Source organism: Ctenopharyngodon idella, chromosome 24 (genome assembly GCF_019924925.1).
Source record: "Ctenopharyngodon idella isolate HZGC_01 chromosome 24, HZGC01, whole genome shotgun sequence".
Lineage (NCBI taxonomy): Eukaryota > Metazoa > Chordata > Actinopteri > Cypriniformes > Xenocyprididae > Ctenopharyngodon > Ctenopharyngodon idella.
The window spans coordinates 3,907,239-3,931,909 of NC_067243.1; the positions used below are offsets into that span (position 1 = coordinate 3,907,239).

Below are 24,671 nucleotides of genomic sequence, written 5' to 3' on the forward strand. Positions count from 1 at the left end.
CCAGAACTCTTGGAACCAGTTCCTGGGTTTGGCCGAGTACGCCCAAAACTCCCTGCGACACCCTACCACCGGACTCACCCCGTTCCAATGCGTACTTGGCTACCAACCCCCACTGTTCCCCTGGTCAGGGGAGCCCTCAGACGTACCTGCGGTCGACTACTGGTTCCGAGAGAGCGAGAGGGTCTGGGACTCTGCGCACCATCAGCTCCAACGCAGGCGCAAGATGACAGCCAAGCTTCGACGCTCCAACGCTCCCAACTACCAGCCAGGACAGAAGGTTTGGCTGTCCACAAGGGACATCAGAATGCGCCTGCCCTGTAGGAAACTGAGTCCCAGATTCATTGGCCCGTTCACCATCCTGTGGCAGATCAACCCCGTCACCTACCAACTCCAGCTCCCACCTGAATATAAAATTCACCCCACTTTCCACGTCTCTTGCCTCACCATCCCTCTGTTTCTGTTTCCACAGAGCCTGGCGCAGCCGAGGAACCCCCCCTTCCTATCATCGTGGACGATGGAGCTGCTTACCTGGTGAGAGAGATCTTGGACTCCCGGCGTCGTGGTGGCCTTCTTGAATATCTGGTGGACTGGGAGGGTTACGGCCCCGAGGAACGCTCCTGGGTCCCCAGGAATGATATACTCGACCCCAGCCTACTTGACACCTTCCATGCTACTCACCCAGAGAGAGAGTGAGTTCATCAGTGTCAAGCTCCAAGTCTGTCATCTGCCTGCCATTCCTGCAATACAAGTATCAGTTCCTCATCTAAAGCTGCCAACGTATCAACCTGCATTCACTTACCTGCACTCTGTTCACCCTTCTGGTTGCTCAATAAACATCATTACCATTATTCCTGTGTCGCTGTCCCCTTCTGTACATGTAACACAAATAATGTTTCAGAGTAGTAGTATGCTACAGTGTGTCACATGACCAACTTACAAATAAATGTGCTAACCATTCTTTTTTTATGCAAACCTGAATGAAAATGTCAGTTCGACTGTCCTCACCAACGGTCTTGATCTAACCCACAAAACTTCTGTTTGTTGGTATAAAGTCAAGTTAATTTGGAAATTGAAATTAAATCATGTTTTCACTTAAAATCAGTTGATTAGATTTTATTTTGCTCCACAAAAAAAATGTATACTAAAAAAGGTAGACATAAAAATGTACTTAATGCAGTAACATAACTGGTTTGACTAAATAAAAACATGATTAGCCCATCATGTTTGAATCAAACGGACTACATTAGATTAGCTAATTAGATCCTTACAGGAACACCTGCCACTTTTTACTGTGTAGAATTCTGTGTAGTTAGTTATACACAGGTAAAAATAGCTAATTATAGCTGGGTTTTCCAAAACATCACAAATAATTCTCTTAGGATTTATGGTAGATTATGCCATTAGGGCTATACAGGCTATATTTTGTCAGCATAAATTCATATGATATGCTAAAATTGTTACAGTTCCCGTCAGTTTTGGACTCCATCTCCCATAATCCTCCCTGGCCCTTACCTGCACTCTCTCCACCACTCTGTAATCACCCGCACCTGCAAGCCATTTACTCTTCATCACAGCAGTACATAAACACACCACTCACCACCCTCAGTTGTCCGTTCTCATTTGCATTAGGACTATATACATGCTTACCTCAAGGACCCCTTTTGATACTCACCGTCTCCATTCCTGCGTGCTCCCTGTTTCCTCCTGTGGCTCCGTCTGTGTGTCTGTCTCCCGATCATCATCACTCATCCATTCTGATCTCCAGTTGTCTACCATCCACGATCATCATCCCTACAACACAAAGGACAGTATCAGTCTTCCCCCTTATCACCACTGAAAGTCTATACCTGCTGTTTACTTACCTGCTTCACCATCTGTACCTGCTGTCAGTCCAATAAACTATCACCTATTGCATTCCTGTTGTCTCCGACTCCTCTGTCTGTAACAGAAGAACGGACCAACACAAGACTACAGATGTTAATTTACATCTCGGTGGACGACCATTATGCCAGAGACTCCACAGACGGTCCCCCGCCGAGATGTTGTTCTTGGGGCCAGCTGGAGAGATTGGGAGGAGGAAGAGACCCATGATGCTGCTGTAGTCTTGTGTTGGTCCGTTCTTCTGTTACAGGTTCAGGTACAGATGGTGAAGCAGGTAAGTAAACATCAGGTATAGACTTTCAATGGTGATAAGGGGAAGACTGATACTGTCCTTTGTGTTGTAGGGATGATGATCGTGGATGGTAGACAACTGGAGATCAGAATGGACGAGTGATGATGATCGGGAGACAGACACACAGACGGAGCCACAGGAGGAAACAGGGAGCACGCAGGAATGGAGACGGTGAGTATCAAAAGGGGTCCTTGAGGTAAGCATGTAGATAGTCCTAATGCAATTGAGAACAGACAACTGAGGGAGGTGGGTGGTGTGTTTATGTACTGCTGTGATGAAGAGTAAATGGTTTGCAGGTGCGGGTGATTACAGAGTGGTGGAGAGAGTGCAGGTGAGGGCCAGGGAGGATTATGGGAGTCCAAAACTGACGGGAACTGTAACAAAAATATGGTTTTATTTGTCAGTTGAGAATATTTCATATGATTCAACCTGGCCAACACTGAAATTATAATTTGAAGTTTTAGATAAAGCAGATCTGTTACTATGAAGCACACATTTTCCCAATACAGACTGGTCGGATTCGTCATTATGAAACCTGTAATTGTTGCAGAAATATATCATTATAATGTTCTGTTCTAATCTGTGCAACTTAAAACTTATGGCGATGAGTGCATCATGCTCCAAATGAACTATACGGACACACTTGGTGCATATATCATAAACCATTAGGCTATTATTGTTTATTTTGGCACACTTTTGTCTCTGGTTAACTCGGGATGAGAACGCAAAAAATGAGACAGATTCATTTATATTGAATGCAATGGTCTAAATATCCTAAGTGGTCATAAGGCTCTCATTAATTTACAAAGACTTCAACTGATCATACTATTAACCGTAACCCCACTCTAACTAGTAGACTAAAGGCCACAGCCACTAGTGTCAGTTGCTAGAGAGCCTCTAGAGATCAGGGAAGTGAGGTTTACATGCACAGCTCTTACTGGCCTAGGTTACACACGTGTACTTATAAAAGTGTTACATTTATAATTATTCCCCGCCTCCAGTTCAGTCATGCTGCATTCTTCACAAAGAGGAAACGTCAAGTGGAGCGCGTTGCATTGTGGGAAACAGTATCCCATGCCGTGTCCTCAGATGCAAAGATCAGATTTCAGCAAACGGAGTAGGTAATCCAGGAATTCCATGCATGCAGAATTCACATACATATGCCATTCTGAACACAGCTTCCATACTTATTTCAGTGTTCGTGAGTATTTAGTAGATGCTGGCAAATATAGTAGGTCATCCGGGTATTCCATGCATAGAGAAAAATTACATACTATGCACAGTATACATACTAGATATATAGTAAGACTAGGATGATAGTGTGCCATTTCGAACAAAGCTAAATTCTATGGAAGTCATGTTAGCGTAGTCTGCAATTCTGAGAGTTTATATTTTCTGAATATTGTCTGTGTTTGACCTGTGCCTGTTTACCTGTTTACCCTGTCTGAGTGTATTTGGATCTGATTGCCTTTTGTTTTTGACTACTCACCTGCCTTGTGGATTGTATGAAACCTCGTTTCCGCCACAATTGAGTAAAAAAATATAATTCTGTAAGTCATAATAATGAGAAACTTTCTTATAATTATGACTTAGTATCTCATTATATTGAGAAAGTTTCTCGTAATAATGACTTAGTATCTCATAATAATGAGAAACATAATAATGAGAAACTTCTACGCATGCGCAAAGCAGCGGAGCAGTGACACGCTAGCGACATCCGCTGGTCAAATGCGATAAGTCCGCAACCATGGCACGTTCTGCAAAAGTGTTATCTATAATATTATTAAATAAATAACATTATTGATAAATTATCAGTAGCCTGACGGGATATAGTTGTTTATTCATTTGTAACATTCATTTGTATTTTTGTGTATGAACAAGCAGAAACACAGAGTGGTGATCCATGGATTTCAAACAGATAGAGGAATGATAAGACAGCACACACCTACATATCCAAGTCTGTTAAAGAACGCTTCACCTGGAAAGCTGTCTTTTGCATACATTCTAATGAGTCATAAACATCTTAAAAGGTGTTTTCTGTAGGAATATCACTGGAATGAAGGTTTATGACCGGGCAAGTGCTTTAGGACCCGGTTTATATTAGAAAAGCTTTCCAGCACCTTGTCTAGGCAAACCTGCACATCAAATAGCCTAGACTCATCCGCGAAATACGTGTTAACGTTAACACATAAACCCACACATTTTATGAAGACGTTGCACTTAAACTTAACGAATACATGTCATATTCCTTCGTCAATCTGATAGTTTTGTAAGCCGTCGCGTTCATGCAACAGTTTTCACCGTTACCACGGAAAACACTTTGCATTCCACCTTCTCGTGCGCATGGAAAAGTATAAAAAGATATACTGGTAATTTATAATAACTGATGTTCTTTTAAAGATACTATAGATAGACTGCACTTTGTAGATTAACGAAAACAGCATAACGTGCCATGTTTGCTGTTCTTGCATTTACGAGACTTTGACCAGCAGATGTCGCTAGCGTGCCACGCTCTTCTGCTCCGCTGCTCTGCGCATGCGTAGAAGTTTCTCATTATTACGAGAAAGTTTCTCATTATTACGAGAAAGTTTCTCATTATTATGAGAAACTAAGTCATAATTACGAGAAAGTTTCTCATTATTATGAGAAACTAAGTCATTATTATGAGAAACTTTCTCAATATAATGAGATACTAAGTCATAATTATGAGAAAGTTTCTCATTATTATGACTTACAGAATTATATTTTTTTACTCAATTGTGGCGGAAACGGGCTTCCATAGGATTGTATTTGTGTGCCTGGTTGGAAGGAACTTGTGCACCGAACCTTCCAAACCGTCCATCTGCTTCCTGTACTATGTTTTAGTTATTACTTATTATATGTGGATCCTAACGACTTCGCGTCGGCCTGTTCACAACAATAAAGCATGTGCATTTATATATACCTGTGATACACTGTGATCATCAAATCGACACCAGATTTCATCCTCACATTTGATGTCTGCATTATAACGTCCAGCACCTCGAAGTGTTTTACTGTAGTTTACTATGGCATAGAGCTCATACTTCTGAGAAGAAACCTGTAACAGAAGGAGGAAATATCTTCATTATGTTAATCATATTGGTAACACTTTATAATAATGTTACTATACATTCATAAATGATTAATACGTGATATACTAACATTTTATGAATGTTTTAAGTCATTTGTAAATAATTAATGATGAACAAATCATTTACAAAACATGACTATGTTCATTAATGATTAATAAGTGGTATGCTAACGATTTACAAATGTGTTGTAAGTTACATATAAAAAAAGTTTAAATCATGAAATAAATCAAACAGATCATTAGTAGATGGTTTATAAGTTATTAGATACATTATTTATCACTTATAATAATTGAAGTATTTATGTTAAAATTGTTTTAGTATCATTATCTCAAAAAACAATTGTTAATCATGAACAAATGATGAACAAACCATTAAATGATCAGTGTATGATTTATTGATGAAGTTGTAAGCTGGTCTGTGTTCAAAAGCACAAACACGCAGGTATGCTAAAGCACTATTTTTAAGAAGAGTAATTTATTTGTTTTGAAGTGGATAAACATTTATAAATGCCTTACAGTCGCATCAGGTGCACAGAGTTAAAGACTCCATGTGTGTCAGAGAAGACCCTCACCATCACACTACAAAGTGTTCAACACCTGATGATGTGTAAACGCATGAATAAATCATTTACAAAGCTTTCTGCACCCCCTATTCTAAAGGGTCTTCAACCGGGGGTCCGCGACCCCTAGGGGGTCCGTAGCGGTACTGCAGCAGGTCCGTCAATTAATGTTTGATCACAAATCAATTTTTGTTAAAAAAATTAAAACATGGGTAAAAAAAAAAAAAAAAAATCACGAAGTCTAATTTCAATATAAGCACCCTGAAACAAGCAAGAACACCCTCAGCTGATACTGTAATAATATAATATGATTGGCGAAACAGATTTGGCAAACCCTCCATTGCATTTTGATTTTGCGCTCTCGGGAACGTGAAATGATCCGATTTACATCATATTTTTGCAGCGCTGAGAAATGTAGCCAATCACAGACAAGTTTGTTGACGCTTTGAACGCAATGTTGGCCAGTCAGGAGTGTTAAAGTTATAATCCACTCACCGCTCAAAACGCTGGAGTTTGCTGAGTTCTGCTCACTGAATCCTCTCATTAACAAACAATCACTTAAATAGTCAGGCATAGCATTAATTTATTATTCAAACGTAAGACAACATAAAAAATAAATAAATAAAGACGTACCTCAGTGTTCCTCCTCGGCTAAATTCAATTCGACCATCAGTTTTCACACTTTTATGTGAAAAAAATGTGTTAAAAATTAAATATTTATTGTGCACTTTAGTTAGATTAATTGAATAAAATGTGTGTTTTTACAAGTGTGCTGAAATCATTGATCTCACGCTGCACTGACTGACAGCTGCTGTAAAAGGAAAGCACGGTGCTCGCTTTCTGTGTCATTCATTCACAAGAAAAGTTATTGTTTTTCATGAGATTTTGTGAGTACTTCATACTACCTAGTTATTTTATAATGTTTAATATTTAGTCAAAAACAAAGTGAAAAACGATTGGAGGAAATGGCTGATATATGCGCAAATAAATGCTACTTTGCTGCCACCTGCTGGTTAAAGTGGTAATTATTGTCTTTTTTATTTTTAAATAAGTGTTTTCTATCAAATGTTGAATTTCCTACATTTTTAAACGTTTGGTTTTACAATGGGGACAATCTCAGAAGAATGAACAAATAATGTTTGTGGTCATCACATTAAAAATAACATTTGAAGTGCTGGGAAAAATGCGTGTGCGTCTAATTACAGACACAGCGTTTTTAAACGGTCCCAATAGCTTTGTCTTTATTACAATCAATAAAATTGGTTTATTGGCAAATTAGGTCAAATGTCATAACTGCATGAAAATATGAATACAACATTAAAAAGTCAACTATTGATGGTTTTGTGTCGATGTACAGCGAGTACAGAATGAACAGCTAACAGTTCACCTGAAATGCCCGAGCTGGCTTAACGACAACCAGGAAGTAACCGTGCATATAGTCAATTGCACAGGCCTAGTTCAAACTAGCACAGGACAAAAATATGGCATGTCAAAATTGATGCGCACAACTTAAATGCAGACTATTATACTAAAAAATATTTGTATCAATATAATTTTTAAATTCCATTCCAGTTATTTGTGAAGGTAATGACTTGTAAATAATCTTAAATGTCCCACTGTACATTGTTCTTGTTATGGTGGAGCCGCTGCTTACATATTACATCTGCACTTTATTAGAACCTGCACTAATTTCTGATTTTTAATTGTCCATCTCTCAATAAAATTAAAATGTGATCTTTTACTAAATTTAAAGCTAAAGCTCAAGTAAATGTTTAATTGTCCATCTCACAGAAAAATTCAAATGTGAATTTCTAATAAACTTTCAGCTAAAGTTCAGGTAAATATCCATTGCCAAATTCTCCATCTGATTGTAAGATTAAAATGTATGACTCTGCAAATCCATTAAAATAATTTACAACAATTACAAACAGCTAGGAATTGTGATTTTTATCGCAACGTGTTTGTTTGATGCATAGGCTAAATGCCAATATTAAGTATACATGCAGTGATGCCTGTGCAGCAACAATAATGTGCATAGTTCTAATCTAACTTATTATAATCATAATATGGTTAGTTTCTACTAATATCAGATGCTATATGCTTAATATGTAGCTCTGTTTGACACATTTTATATCGGGGGTCCTCGCTCCATGTCTCTTTCGCCTAAGGGGTCCACGCCCTGTTAAACGTTGAAGACCCCCATCACTTATAAATGTGTTACATATCATTTGTAGATCTTCCTGTTACATGATCTATCTCATTCCATCACTTTACCCAAGCCTAAACTTTACATTATTTAAAAAATAAATTAACAATCTTTCACAGTTTAATCAGCTCTTATCATTTAATTTTTATTTTGTTTTTCATGGAACAGCTCCTCACCATAACATAAAAACGCAACATAAACTGAACTGAACGTAGTCCATTATTTTGTGCAAAAGTCTTCAGAAGTCGTACGATACCACCTTGTAAGGAAAAGATTCTTATTCCGTAATATAACCGTACCTATCCGCTGTTTCATAACTTTCAAAATTGGCGCTTCTAACAATACGACACAGGTTTGCGGCAGTGACGTCAAACCTCGCTCCTTATTGGCTGTCACTTGTGATTTGCGACTATCATAGAGTGTTTGCGACATGCCGAATTGAAGTTGTTTTTTTGTTTTTTTTATTGTACCTTGAACATAGATTACAAGAACTCGTAGAGGTAACAGCATAGTATAAACTCAAATACAATAATAGTCAACATCAAAACTTCAGGGGATCCACAATATAATTAAGGAAAAATAAATAAATAAATAGAAAAACAATAATAATAAATAAAATAAAATAAAATAAAATAAAAATAAAAAAAAATTTAAAGCACAAGAAATTTGGACATGTCCGAAGATATTTTCAGAGCACGACAGTTCTTCAGTAATTTCAGTGAGGAGTAAAATAGTTTGAATTCACTCATAAAATGGGTGCGCATGGGTGAGAATTTCTCCACTTACAACAATGTATATGGTATTTAGCAAGTAGGAAAACAATATTCACAATGTCTGATGTTGAATTATTTAAACCATTAACATAAAACAGAATATGGTAAATGCTAAATACAGGGATGTTTGACATTTTTAAGGTTAGCCAGTCTCTAACATCACACCAGAACCGGCTTGAAATGGAACAGGTAAAAAATAAATGTTCTAGAGATTCATCAAAAAAATCACAAAAGGCACACCCCGTCTTGTCAAATTTAAATCGCTTATGAAGAAAATTGGAAACTGGTTAAATTTTGTGACAAATTTTAATATGTGTTTCTTTGACCTTAGGTGGAATTGGCCATTTAACATACTTAGAAAATGCCTTTCCCAACATTTCAGAAAGGTTTTATTATAATCATGGAACAATTTGGATTTAAAAGCATCCGTGGCAGCCTTATTATTAAAATTTTTATCTAGTAATTTATAATGATCAATTAATAAATTTGGCAATACAGGAGTGACATTCGAGTAAGTCAAAGTATGCTGGATTAGGTGGATCAAGGCTAAAGGAATAGCTTTACAAATTCTTTGCTACTCTCTATGAGTACAGATTATATTAGATCGTTCCACAAAACTGTTATGAGTCAGTAAAACACGTTTACAATCCATCAAGTCAGTCACAAAGACAATTCCTTTGTCAAACCAATCAACTTTAAATATTGATTTTCTGTTTACAAGTATTGCTCTATTATTCCACAGAACCGCACTGTGTGGAGTAAAGTTGTGTGTGAATATCATTTTCCAAAACAATAGTATTTGACTATGAAATTTAGACAACGCAAGTGGAATCTTATTAATATCGAAATCACATCTTAACAAAAAAATATCTTATTAATATCGAAATCACATCTTAACAAAAAATCTAAACCACCAAGTTTTCCAAAAATAGCCCTGGGTATGTGAAACCACATAGAGTTGGAGCAAGCAAAAAAAGTTCTTAACCAGTTAATTCTGAATGATCCTATCAAGGCTTCAAAATCCAAGGCTTTTAAACCGCCATTTTTATATTCTTTAACTAACTGGGCCCTTTTTAAATAATGCGTTTTATCCCTCCATAAAAATTGAAATAAAACTGAGTTAGCCTTCCTTATCTTACTGTTCGAAATAAACAAGGAGTGACATGGATATATTAACTTCGACACACCTTCAGCTTTAGATAAGATAACTCTACCAAACACTGTGTGATCTCTGATCAGCCAGTGACGTTTTTTTCATATACGCAACACGTTTCTCAAAGTTAACCTCCTCAATCTTATGAACATCCTTAGATATTGTTAAACCCAAATATTTAACTGTATTCTGGACATTTATTGAGGCAATAGAATTCTCAGGACAAGAGTGGATAGGCAACAAAACACATTTTTTAATATTGAGAGACAAACCAGAGGCATCAAAAAAGGTTTTAATACCTTTTTTGATGCCTCTGGTTTGTCTCTCAATATTAAAAAATGTGTTTTGTTGCCTATCCACTCTTGTTAATTTTAGTGCAATATCAACCATACTTTTATCTTTTAAAAAGATTGCAGTATCGTCTGCAAATTGGCTAATCTTAAATTCCTTTCCAAAAATCTTAATGCCTTGCAAATTCAAATTATTGACAATAGCCAAAGTGAGCATCTGAGTAGTTAGAATAAATAATTTTGGAGATATGGGACATCCTTGATGAATTCCTCTAGACATTTTAAAGCTAGGAGTAATTTCAGATCCCAAAGATGTCAAACTAGATATGTCTAAATATCGAATTTAAGTTGTTGTGTTGAGTGAGATGCAGCGCAACGAAGATGGAAATGCAGATCAGGGGAATGTTTGCAGTGATTAAACACTTTAATTTCATTCTGTAACTCACACAAAATTATGTTTTGCTGTCATTTCACTGGTAATGTAGCACACGCATCATTTTGTCTGTTCTTTATACTGCTTTTTGTAATGTTTTAAATAAATTGTTGTGAATAACGTACATTTATCTGCCTGTTACACTACGTATATTGTCAAAATGGTTATGCTTAAGGTTATAAGGTGGAGTAGGGAGCTTAAAATTATTCTTTTTATACAATAGTATATCAACTAAGATAACAGTCACTGTAAATATATCTATATTGTGTTTTTATTTGTGTGAAGTGCCTAAAAAGTGGTCATGTTTAGGTATAAGGGGTGAGTTAGGGGCTCAAAGATATCTATATAATAGTAAAATATATTTGCATAAAAATATTATAATTTAAATATAACATAAGGGATTCATATAGATTTTTATATCCTGTAACTGAAAGGTATACCAGAACCTTTGCATATGGCAAATAAATGGTAAATTTACAAATTGCAGTTTGTACATAATTTATAAAGGTCTACAAATGATATGAAACACATTTATAAGTGATGAATAGTTTACACTTTAGAATAGGGGGTGCAGAAAGCTTTGTAAATGATTTATTCATGCGTTTACATGTCACCTATAACAGGTGTTGAACACTTTGTAGTGTGTAATGCTGACTGGTGAGGGTATAGACAGCTGTCTTCTCTGACACACATGGAGTGTTTAACTCTGTGCACCTGATGTGAGCTTCAGTGGAAGGTAAAACCGGTTCAGAGGTTGACTTCATCACTAGATGAAGATCCTACACACAGAACACAAGTCTGTGCTGATGAGTGAAAGGATTTAACATAACCCACTGGAATCACCTGACTGTAAGGCATTTATAAATGTTTATCCACTTCAAAACAAATAAATTACTCTTCTTAAAAATAGTGCTTTAGCATACCTGCGTGTTTGTGCTTTTGAACACAGACCAGCTTACAACTTCATCAATAAATCATACACTGATCATTTACTAATGGTTTGATCATCATTTGTTCATGATTAACAATTGTTTATTGAGATAATGATACTAAAACAATTTTGTCATAAATACTTCAATTATTATAAGTGATATATAATGTATCTAATAACTTATAAACCATCTACTAATGATCTGTTTGATTTATTTCATGATTTTAACATTTTTTAAGATAACTTACAACACATTTGTAAATCGTTAGCATACCACTTATTATTAGTCATTTATGAATATATAGTCATGTTTTGTAAATGATTCGTTCATCATTAACTAATAATTTATAAATGACTTATAACTGAACGTTATTATAACTTGTTACCCATCAAGCACAGAAAGATTGAAAACAACAGCAACACAGAATTACAGTCTTTGACTTCAGCAATAAAATGTAATGAATTCATAAATAAGACTATAATCACAAATGTCAGTTTGTGTCTAAATGACACTTGGTTACTCTAAAGCTGTTGTGATGTGTGTGTGTAAAACATTAAACTAGCATGATATTTCAGTACCTTTATATGAGGACGAACGATCACCTCCTGGTCATTTTTACTGAAGATCCATCTGCTGTTTGTTGTCTCAGATCTCCTCAGCTCAACAATCATGTGTTTTGGAAACTTAATTTCCCTTTTCTGTTGAGAAAATAATAATATATTAAAGCTGCAAGCAGCATTTACCGGGGTTCAAGCATTTAAGGCCTTTAAGCACATATGCATAAAAGGATGTTAAGTTTTATTTAGCAAGCATGTAACCACTTAAATCATAGAAGGAACAGACAATTTTAAGGCAAAACAGGCAATTTACAAAATATGTTTTTTTAAAGCTTTTCAACAGTTATAGCGCCACCTAAAGGTCCAATTTCTATAAAAGTTTGCCAGCTTTTTTAGAGTCAGATGCTGTATGTGCTCACCTATTTTTGTGAAGTTCTGAGTTTTTGTATATGATTTATAGGCTTTTGAGTATGTTTTGCCACGCCCATTTTTATAAATGACTAATAGCTACCCAAAGGGTAAAGTTCAACTTTTTTTTAATGATTATTGATCTAGAGTGTATTGTAGCATTGTACTGTGTTGGTTTTATTCAGATTGAGCGAAAAATCTAGGACTAGTTTGCAAAAGTAGGTTTTTTACATAATCATGTATATTTAATGAACGATTTGATTGACAGCGGTATTTCTTGAGGCAAAGTTGTTCAGAGAATCGGTGATTCTTCATAAAGATGGAATATACTTTTTGTTTTCATTTGCACTATAGTTATCTGTGGTGATAATATCTGTAGTAATGATCTAGAAGAACAAATAAAGAAATAAAATGACGAACTATATTCTTTGACGATTTGAGTTGCAATAATAATAATATCAATAACATATGCACAATACACACAGATTAGACTTTCAGGTCTGTATCAACATAAATATCCTTATAGTCAATGCAAAGTGCAATGAAACGAACACACCTGGCCCAGAATAATACTCCCGTGGCTAATGCTAATTAGCGCATTTCTAACGGCAATTTACAACCACGATTAAACACTTAAAACTCGCCAATGTAAACAATAAGCATCAACAATATATACCAGATGAATACAGACATATATGTGGACTTACATTGATCAAAGAGTATAGAACCCAAGAGGCGACACTTTGATCATTTTTGGGTAACAGCCACTAGATGGCGCTCCGGTAGCACGGCCGCCATTATGGGGTGAAAATACTAACTGGACCATAGAATCCTTCAGATCTTACGCACCCAAAATCGGCGAATTTCACTGCCAAATCAGAAGCGCAATAAAACAGTTTTTTAAATTAAGTCACCAGTAAATTGTATGGCTCCCACAGTAAATGTTGTATTGTCTTATATATGTTTTATTTTACCAGTTGTGGAATCCAACCATTCAACCATCTGAGGTGACATAGTTAGCCTACTTTATTGAGTATTTCCATTTTATGCAACTTTACACATTTATTAATTGTAAATTAATAATTAATAAATTTAAGATCATCATGTTTGCAGCGAACAATATATTTCAGACCTAGTGGAGTAACAGTAATAATATCTAGGTCTGAATTGAAATATATATTGTACGTTTTAATGGATCACGCTACAAACATAATGATCTTATAATACATGATGCATTGCTGTGTCCGTTATCGCATAATTCACACTTTTGGACACTTTTGCTTTAACGGACATTAGAGAACACTGCAAAAACAAGCTGTTATATATTTATTGTCCAACATTCCCCATTTTTCTGATGCATGTCCTTAATTTAATTTCACATGTTGGTATTAATTCAGTGTTTATAATGCTAATACTAGATCTTTTAGAGAATTTTAACCCAAACTGACTGGGTTTCTAAAGAGCAAAGTTTTTGTGAAAAAAGTAGAAGACTTAAACACAAAGTGTGTAAAATAAACTGTTAAAAGGATTTGATGATCACTAGCAATAGTATTTTATTCTGTGTTGTCATCATTCAGGTTGGATTTCAGCTTTAATGTACATTTTTTATTAACAAAGCAGCTGATATTGCCATAGAAACTAGTGGACTGCCGACTCGCTTTCACCCCAAAATGGCGGAATCGCAGGGCTGCTGCTGGGTGCCGGTGTTTCAATGGAACGTTCTATTGAGTGTCGCTTCTTGTTAGTGTATATTCTTTGCATTGATGCATAAATGCATTCTGTCTGTAGAAGATGTAGAAGAGTAGAAGAGAATATGCATGAAAGATTTCTTATCCTGTGCCCCCCTCTCTTATCCTGTGGCCCCCCCTCTTTAAAAGCAAATCTATTGTCCAATATCATGTAAAGGCAGGAACACACCAAGTCGACGCCGACGAACTAGTGGCGATGAAAGCAGACTGCGGGGTTGGCTCACATCAGCAGCGTCTGGATCCAAAGTTGGCCTGACACACCAAACCAACAGCCGACAGCCAAGTAGCACGTCCGTTCTGCGCCTGCGTAAGATGAAATGCCTTTCCGTACCAGCAGGTGGCAGTAGCTGAACAGCCAATCAGAATGATCAGATGGCCCGACAGACCGACGAGCTCTGACGCTGATTCAACATGTCGAATCGGCCGAAAAAAAGCCGAAGGGGACCAACTTCAGCCGACAGTGAGGAACACACTGAGAAAACTTAGTCGGCTGACAAACAAAAACTGCCCGTCGGCTTGGTATGTTCCTGCCTTAATATGTCAAACGTGCTTACTTGAAGAAGGTCTGAGCATTTCTTGAGTAGTTATTAGCTATAAATACACACACACACACACACACACACACACACACAGAGATTTGTGTTTTACATCTAGATATTTTAAATAAATTATTGGTTACAAAATGCTTACTTCTAGTCTCCTAGTCATTTTCACACTCATTGTGTTGTAGATACAGATATTTTTTAAATATATATTGGGTAACAAAATGTTTACTGCAAGTATCCTTCAAGTTTCACATTCCCCATAATGTGACACAATTGTCAATACTAATACTTCAATAGATATTAAAGGTGCAATATGTAATATTTTTGCGGTAAAATATCCAAAAATCACTAGGCCAGTGTTATATATTTTGTTCACTTGAGTACTTACAATATCCCAAATGATTCCAACTATTTGTAAATCGTGAGAAAATTGCAATTTTAACCAAGGCTCCGGGACGTGTGAGGAGTCACCTGTCAATGTGAATTGCGTCATACCCGCGTTACCCTCGGCTTCCGGTTTTATTTTGTAGAAACCATGGAAACACCAAAGACGCTTTAATATTTACATGTTTTAATAGACAAGGGAACAACTGTTTTGTTATATTTATAGACAGAAAACTAATTATTGTTATATAGCCAAGACGTTTAGTCTTATTGTTTAAATCTAATTTTCTTTATTTTTTGTGAGTACCATGCTTTACCATGCCTCAGAGAAAAACACTATTTTGTGAAGTAGCTAACATAGCATAATCAGATGCAGCTTTATGTTTAGTAACAGTAATATATAATTTCCTCCATCATACAATACATTTTAAAATTAATTGCATGCCATTTATCAACACAAGCCATCCAGTTATTTAATATGATATTCTTAAATCGATCTATCTTACTGCAGTGTGTAACAGTGTCTCACAGCAGCCGCCGAGCGAACGCACAGAGTAACTATCATAGTTCCAGTCATTCCCGGACTTCATTTCCCACAATCCTCCCTGCCTATCACCTGCACTCACTCCACCAATCAATAATCACCACACCCAGCTGCAGCTCATTACCCGGACTATTTAAGCCACTCACATCCACACACACTTTGTGAGGTCTTGTATACCCTGGTTGCAATCCTGAGCGTGTTATCCTGTTTGCCTGCCTGCCTGCCTGTCTGCCTGTCTGCCTGCCTGTCTGCCTGTCTGCCTGTCTGCCTGTCTGCCTGTCTGCCGTCTGTTCCCTGTGTACGATTCTCTGCTGCCTGCCTTTGGACTGTTTATTGTTTCCTGGTTCTGTGAGTGATATCTGCCTGCCCTGATTCTACTGCCTGTTCCACGACCACGGTTCTGCCTTGTCCTTGCTGTACTTGTTTGCCACTGTTTGACCCTTGCCTGTTTGATTACGAACTCTGCTTTATTAAAAGCTTGCAAATGGATCTTACCCTGAGTCCCGCTTCGTTACAGAAGACCTCGCCGAGCCAGCTCCATACTCCGCACCTGAGCCCGAGCCAGCTCCTGACTCTGCACCTGAGCCCGAGCCAGCTCCAGACTCCGCACCTGAGCCCGAGCCAGCTCCTGACTCCGCACCTGAGCCCGAGCCAGCTCCAGACTCCGCACCAGAGCCCGAGTCAGTTCCAGACTCCGCTCCAGCAGCCCACGAGCCGCTTCGTCCTTCGATGAGCCAGCTCCAACCCACCACAAGCCAGCTTCTTACCCGCCATGGCCACCCACGAACTCTGACCCACCATGGCCACCCACGAACTCTGACCTGCCATGGCCATCCACGAACTCTGACCCGTCATGGCCGCCCACAAACTCTGACCCGCCATGGCTGCCCAACACTCCTGACCCACCTTGGCATGCCAAGGTTCCTGAACTTCCGTGGCTGCCCGAGGCACCTGACCCGCCATGGCACCTAGAGTCCCTTGACCTGCCCTGGAGACCTCCCTACCCATCTGTACATCCACCCTCTCCTGCCAGTAGGTCTCCAGGGCACCCACCCCCCTCCCTGGTTGTGCCATCCACGGCGCGAGGACGCGCCTTCCGGGAGGGGGGCATTATGTCACAGTTTCACTCATTCCCGGATTTCCCACAATCCTCCCTGCCTATCACCTGCACTCACTCCCCCAATTAATATTCACCACACCCAGCTGCAGCTCATTACCCGGCCTATTTAAGCCACTCACATCCACACACACTTTGCAAGGTCTTGTATATCCTGGTTGCAATTCTGAGCGTGCTATCCTGTTTGCCTGCCTGTTTCTGTTCCCCGTGTACGATTCTCTGCTGCCTGCCTTTGGACTGTTTATTGTTTCCTGGTTCTGTGAGTGATATCTGCCTGCCCTGATTCTACTGCCTGTTCCACGACCACGATTCTGCCTTGTCCCTGCTGTACCTGTTTGCCACTGTTTGACCCTTGCCTGTTTGATTACGAACTCTGCTTTATTAAAAGCTTGCAAATGGATCTTACCGAGTCCCGCTTCATTACAGTAATGTTATAACATCATTTTCAACACACCCAAATGTATCTAATATGATAAACATAGCTGCGTTACCTCATACTCATGACCAGAAAAGTGGAAGCGGCGCCGGCGCCTGTGGCATAATAAAAATTCCGCTGCTCGTTCAGCTCCCACAACACTCGGTCCTGCTCTGCTTCATACTACAGTAACGTTAATAATCGCATCCATGAACATGATTTCTTCCCGAGTCCTATCCTGATTCTTTTGCACCATCCGTTGAGGTGGACCACATGTCCCAAGATTCCGCTCTCAAACTTGCCGTCATCAAGCTACGCCTTTGTTTTGAATAGACCTCTAGCGACCTCTAGCGGATAGAAAATATTACATATTGTACCTTTAAGTGATGAATTTTGACAAAAAAGTGATAGTAAATGTACAATTATAGAACATATTAGTGAGTAGTATGACAAAATTACTATTTTAGACAGCAGAGGACCTCTTATTGGCTCACTTTCATTTTAAAATTGTCTGTTTTGTGTTAAGTTTATTTTCCATGTTTACTCCATTAATTAAACATGCCTACACACACATTTTGTTGCAGAAATGTATATTTGAAATTAATAATGAAGTAAGAAAATGCAGATTCCATGTTTCCCTTTTAAAAACCATCATTTTCATGTCACAATGTAATTGTAATGTTATATTATTGCAAAAACATACAACAAATGAACAAATGAAGTGGTAAACCTTGACAAAATGTGATTTGTAATGTTATTTTAAGTATTTATACAGTTTAAAAAGTATTTTAAATGACAAAACCTTGAAAAACCTTGAAACTTTGAACTATATTAGTGGCCTTCTACTGCCATCTGGTGGCAACATAAGTTTCAGGCAATTTACTAAGGAAATTCAATTCAATTCAAATTCAAAAGCTTTATTGTCTAGCCCCACAGGGGTAGAAAATTGTCTTCAGACAAGGCTCAACAAAACAGAACACACAACATTAATTTAAAAATTAAACTTCACAACAACAACAACTCATCTTAAAATCCTATTTAAAATATCAGTGGTTGTCAGAACGAAGGTCTTCCTATACTTAGCCTTTTTAATCAAGGGTACTTTGTACCATCTACCTGATAGAAATACTGTAAATGAACTATAAAGGGGATGAGAAGTATCTGCCAAAATAGCGGAAGTTTTTCTTTTTACCGCAACAGTATAGAGATCAGACAGAGATGCTTGTTTCTCACCAATAATTTTATCAGCCATGTTTATAATCCTTAAAAGTTTGTTTTAACAGATTTAACAGAAAGGGAATTAGGAACCAGGAAACAGTGTTAAAAGTGAGCACAGACTCAATGGGAGATTTATACACAACTATCAAAATGTCTTTTTCAATATTAAAACTTCTCAATTTCCTCAGTAAGCCTAGATGTTGGTAAGCCTTCTTAAAAAGACTGTCTGAATGCTTTCCAAAAGTAAACTGGGAGTCAATCTCTGTACCCAAATATTTAAAAGATCCCACCTGTTCAACTACCTCACCGTTAAGTAACAAGGGCTTAAAAAGTGTGCGTGCATTACTAGCCCCACAACACATTTCTTTAGTTTTGTTAATATTAAGCTGCAAGGAACTCTCCTCTGTCCAGGCTGTGAAAACATTAACAAAATTAAAATAACTGTCCAGTGACTGGGTATCCTTCACACATCCCACCAGTGCCATGTCATCTGCATATTTTATAAGCATCAAATTTTCATCATAACAGGTTATCTCATTTGTATAAATAGAAAAAAGAATTGGGGATAAAACACATCCCTGTGGGACACCAGTTTTTAAAACCACATTTTCAGACTTTCTACCATTCACCAGCACATGTTGTGGGCGGTCCCATAAGAAACTATTAATCCATAAAATCAGGGTTTGATGCACCTGTAATTCTTCCAGACGCCTTAAAAGTGTGTTTATGTTCACAGAGCTAAAAGCAGAAGAAAAGTCCATGAATAAAATCCTAACTCATGAATTTGCCGAGTCCAAATGCTTTACAGCTCTGTCCAGCAGAGTAAGAGTGGCAATATTGTTTTTAAAGGTTTTTTGGCAGTTATAGCTCCACCTATTGCCCGATCTTCCCCACCTTTTTGGGTGTCCTCAGAGTGTGTCCATACATATGTGTGCCAATTTTGGTGAAAATATCTAATTTCATGTTAAAGATATAGACACTTATATATATGAGAGCATAAAAAAATGACCCAGGAATGTCTTTGATTGGATTTTTTTGCCACTTCTTATCAAAATGTTGACATTTGGGCTTTAACATATATAGTAAACCAACTTAGGTTTCGTATTTCCTATGCTGGTTTCGTCTCGATTGGACTAACGGTTTCGAAGATATTTGCAAAATTTTAAGCGCTAAATCACAACGTTGCACAAACCATAAGCCGAAATCTGACAAGTTTGGTATCGTTGGACTCGGCAAGGTTTCAGGAGTCTAAGCATGTGGCTCCCGTGAAAATAAGCATTTTCATCCAAAACCATTAAAAACATATGTTTTTTGAAGGTTTTTAACAGTTATAGCGCCACCTATGTCTATGTCTAGAGTCATATGCTGCATGAGCTCACCTATTTTTGTGAATTTCTGAGTTTTCGTTTAGGCTTTAGGTATATTTAGCCACGCCCACTTTCTAAATGACCCTGTTATAGCGACCCAAAGGGTAAAGTTCAACTTTTTTTGATAATTATTGATCTAGAGAGTCCAGAGAATTGTCCCGCACTGGTTTCGTTGCGATCGGGGAAAAACCTAGGACTAGTTCGCAAAAGTAGGTTTTTCACATATTTGTGAATAATTAATGAACGATTTGATTGACAGCATTGGTTCTTGAGGCAAAGTTGTTCAGCATGAGGAGATCTATCAAATGATATGCATATTGTGTGGATTTGTGAAACACCACGTGATTACTGAGGCGTAAAACTTATTAGCGCCAACTAGTGGCCGATTTCTTTCAAAATTCTTACAGACCTTTAGGGCCATGAGTTGAACATGCCCACTGAGTTTTGTTCCGATTGGCCTCCATTAACCTTGTCTAATAGGTGCTCAAAATTTATTGGCCGATATGCGGCCATGTTTTTTGAGATTGCCAATGTCCTCATAGACTATTATGGCCCTTGGACCAAGACACTTCATGTCAAGTTTCAAGTCGATCGGCATAACATTTGCATAGTTACAGCTGTTTTCATGTTTTTTAAGTTATAGCGCCACCTAGTGTCCAATCGACGCAATTTTTTTATCGAGACCCAAGGCCCGTACACGTGTATCGAGTTTGGTGCAAATATCTCATTTCGTTCTCGAGTTTCTCATTTCGTTCTCCCACACCCTACGTTTTGGCGCCCCTTAGCAACCGTGAATCAAAATTTTCTTGATAATTATTGATATTCAGACTCCAGAGAACATTTCTGCACTGGTTTGGTTTTGATCGGGCGAAAAACCTAGGACTAGTTCGCAAAAGTAGGTTTTGGACAAAATTCAAAATGGCGGAATTTTTTTTCCAGGCAGAAATGAAATCGGAGATATACATTTTGTTCGTCCTGGGCTCAGCTTTCCAATGATATAAGACACACAGTCTGGGACAAACGGTCTAGGAGTTATGAGCCATTTCGTACATTTGATCACTGTAGCGCCACCTATTGACCGATTTTGATGATTCCAGGTATCTGAGTAGCGAGCAAGACTACTACCATCTGACAAAGTTTCAAATCTCTAGGCCTTACGGTTTGGACTGCCCGATCAGTTTTAGGGAAGAAGAAATAAAATAATAAAAATCTGAGCAATTACAATAGGTTTTCAGCACTTCGTGCTTGAACCCCAAATTAGTGCAGCATGAATGAATTGTGCTGCTTTTCTTCACAAGATACTTTCAGCATATGAGGCAAATATCAGTGAACGATTGCTTGATTTTACAGGGATGTTTTTAATCAACATTCTCATGAAATTCATCTATTTTCAAAGTGATCATTTCTCTGTTAAATAAGGGTCATAATTACAAACTTGAAGATCTAATATACACTAGAAAAGATACTCACAGTTTCCATGACTGTAATTCTCCTACAGTGATCACAGTACACTGAATCCACACTCTTATTTTCACGATCTTGTGCCTGTAAAGCATCTTCCTACATTTGCAGTGATGAAAACAATGGGAAACAGAAGGAACATTTCAGGATGAGACAACAGGATAAAGTTGCTTTAGATGATTGTTGCTGGTATCTGTGTAGAGAAATCAGTTCTATAGAGATCAACTCAGATGAGCAAAGATCTGCTTACCACATCCTGAGAGTTTTGAAGAGAGATTGTCAATGAGTGGAAATCCTCAGAGATTGGTTCTGGTTTGTCTCTGCATGACCTGCATGTTCTTGTCGTCTTTATAGTGCCCTTAAAAAGCTACAAAGATGTGAAGAAAACAGACTTTAGTGATGATCCACAGATTTACATGTGCTTTCATTGTTAAAATGATCATTCTCTGAAGTTTAGCCTCCATCACATTAAACTCTTTCATGCCAACAAATGACAGTCAAGGATCCATGTGAAGTTAATTTGTACAGACAATGAAGAAGCAGGAGATCAAAACCAAATACTGTATGAGCCAACAATGTGTCTGAACTTTCTCTGGAGAAACACTTCCAGAGCTGAACTGAGATGATTGATGCTCCTTATGAAAGTCATTGAACACAGAAACAAAAGATGACAGAATAATCCAGAAGAAACTAGTTACCTCAGAGGATCCAGGAGTATTTTCAAGGACCAAATATAGAAATTCTTCTGCGTCTCGTTGTTTATTAACTTTGGGTTTGATGGAAAGAAAGCACAAAACAATCAAACACTGATACTGAATAACTTTTATCAACAGGAATATTGACTGAATGCTGGAAACATCAATAAAAGAGACCAACCGTCTGTAATGCCGAGGCTCTCTGTGACCCCAGCTGCTGAAACTGCATTGCTCTCTTGTGTTTCTAATTTATTGAACAATTTATTCAACTCTTCAGCCAAGTTTCCATCAGATGAAACACCCTCTCTGTCCAATCTACAGAAGACATTGATTGTTTATTGATCAGCTGTTGTTTCCACTGCAGGAAGTGAAAGACGTTTCTTTACCTCTCGACATGTTCCCTGAAATCCTTCGTCATGAAGAGCATCTGAAGAACTGCATTCAAGCAGGAGGAGGACCCTTGATTCTCCAGCCCACAGTATCCTTAAATGAGAAACACATTATTAACACTGACTGACATCAATCCAGCTGACCAGAGAAACTTCAGAAACACATTCAGCAGATCTTACAACATACAGAGCCATCAAGTGTCTATTGAGATCATAAACTGACTCAACAGTTCAAAGCAAATGTTGAGTAGCTTAAAAATGAGATCTGGATATAAGTCAATCAAAAAATGAAATGAGGGAAGAGAAGTCATCTATCAGCCCAAGTGTGTTAATAATGTCCATCTTCAGAAAACAATCCAAATATAAATGTTTGATTGAACTGCGGTGAACAAAGTCACTGAAGATCAAACTGTTTCTCCCAGAAAACAAAGCAGATCATTGTGAGAAACACAGACAGTAACGTGAGCACCAATGCTTTACTGTAGCAGGAGCTTTACATCTCCACAGGGATTCAGGGACGGAGAAAGAGTTTTCTTTCAAATCATGATTCACAAGCTCTTTATGGATGATCAGATCAGATGGAGGGTTCTTTTCTTACTTCTTCTCCTGCTTGTTGAGTCAGTCTTCTTTGTGTTTGAGAGACTCTGGAAATGATCCTCTCTGGGTTTCTGTGTCTTCAGGCTCTGAAATAAGTTTTAGAGGAACTTGATTAACCTCAAACACTTTTTGTTGAAATAGAAGTCTCAAACAATGTGTGTCCACAATGAAACCCCTAATAAAACACACACGCAACCTTTCCAGCAGCTTCTGGTTGGGTCACTTTACTGGCCGTCATTAATCGCTGATCTTTGTTTCTGTGGAGGAAAATAAAACACTGTTTTAAATGTGCAGTTGATAAATAACACCATCATATCAGAAGAGTGTTTGAATAAGCTGGAGAGACTTTGATGTTTCTCACATCCAGCCCAGACTTACAGTCAATGAACTGAAAAAGTTGACATGTGTCACGTTACCTTAATGAGGCAAGGCAAGTTTATTTATGTAGCACATTTTATACACAATGGTAATTCAAAGTGCTTTACATAGAAAGGGAATTAAATTAATCCTAAAATAATCACAACATATGCATAAAAAACAAAAATATCATACATAAGAAATAAAAAAAAGTGTATTTAACTAAAGACTAAAATATTATTCATGACTACCAGAATCACTGAATTCAGGGTTCCCCTGTCTGAATGCAAGAATCAGAGCACTTAGGTTCGTGAGACACTGCAACTCCCAGATTCCTAGTGACCTCCTACCCTTCAATAGGGAGGAGTTTTTCCAACACCTTCTGCCTCTGATGGCTTCCAGTGTCCCTCCGACCCCTCAGTGGAGTAGAGTTATCACCAACCGTCTGCCTCTGATGGCTTTTGGTAAAACACCAGCCTGCATTCAAGGACTCACATCTGTGTGTGTAAACTCACCGTCTCACTTCTCAATTCTCTCAACTCTTCCAACCAGACAGCCCTACCCTTACGAAAAAGAAGTTTATTCAAGTGTGCTATTAGTATACTTCTTTTAAACTAAAAATAAGAAAGTATACTTTCAGTCTACTTTTTATATACTTCTCAGAAATAGAATTGCACTTGACTTGTACTGACAGAAAAGTCTTAGTATATTTGTCCTACGCTTGTACTCAATCTTTTGATTGAGATGTACTTAAAAGTATAATTAAGTATTCTAAGTATACTTGGCTTGTATTTGTGTTTAATCTTTTGACTGAGTAGCGTATTAAATACTTTTTTCACATAGTTTTATATATATATATATATACACACACACACACACAGTAGCCTATATCTTATAAACGTACATTGTTTGAAAATATTGATTTATAAAGAAAACTGTTGTGAATTCTCTCCTTTTAAGTTTAAAGTTCGCTATGTGTGTGACGTTTTAAGTTATCACTTACGTAAGTAACGTAGGGCAGTGTTTCCAGCATGTACAAGCTTAGCGTAACTGAGGGCTGGCGCAAAATGCGGCATCGGCATCTCGCAGCGGCACTTCCGGTGGCATCTCCAGCGGCCAGGGAGCTGCAGAAAGCTGAAATTGCGGCATCTCCTGCAGCCACGGACTTTCTCCGGCAGCTGTCGCTGTTTGTAGCAACTGCCGCTGGCCAATTACATTAATTCGATGTCATATTTTC

General features: G+C 37.8%; 1 protein-coding gene across 7 annotated transcripts in view; it reads right to left on the reverse strand.

The window, feature by feature from the left end:
- Positions 1-24,671, reverse strand: part of LOC127507805 (ubiquitin carboxyl-terminal hydrolase 17-like protein C) — a 68,542-nt gene that overhangs the window by 23,449 nt on the left and 20,422 nt on the right. For 6 of the 7 annotated variants that reach the window (XM_051885217.1, XM_051885220.1, XM_051885218.1 and 3 more), the window contains 9 exons: positions 23,274-23,334; positions 23,079-23,163; positions 22,478-22,574; positions 22,273-22,406; positions 22,095-22,162; positions 21,647-21,763; positions 21,406-21,495; positions 12,211-12,330; positions 5,118-5,252 (listed from right to left, as the gene is read on the reverse strand). In XM_051885217.1, the coding sequence (XP_051741177.1) occupies positions 5,118-5,252; positions 12,211-12,330; positions 21,406-21,495; positions 21,647-21,763; positions 22,095-22,162; positions 22,273-22,406; positions 22,478-22,574; positions 23,079-23,163; positions 23,274-23,334 (907 nt within the window). Of the gene's footprint in view, positions 1-5,117; positions 5,253-12,210; positions 12,331-21,405; positions 21,496-21,646; positions 21,764-22,094; positions 22,163-22,272; positions 22,407-22,477; positions 22,575-23,078; positions 23,164-23,273; positions 23,731-24,671 lie in introns of those variants that run through there. The other variant, XM_051885222.1, reaches the window with a different exon arrangement.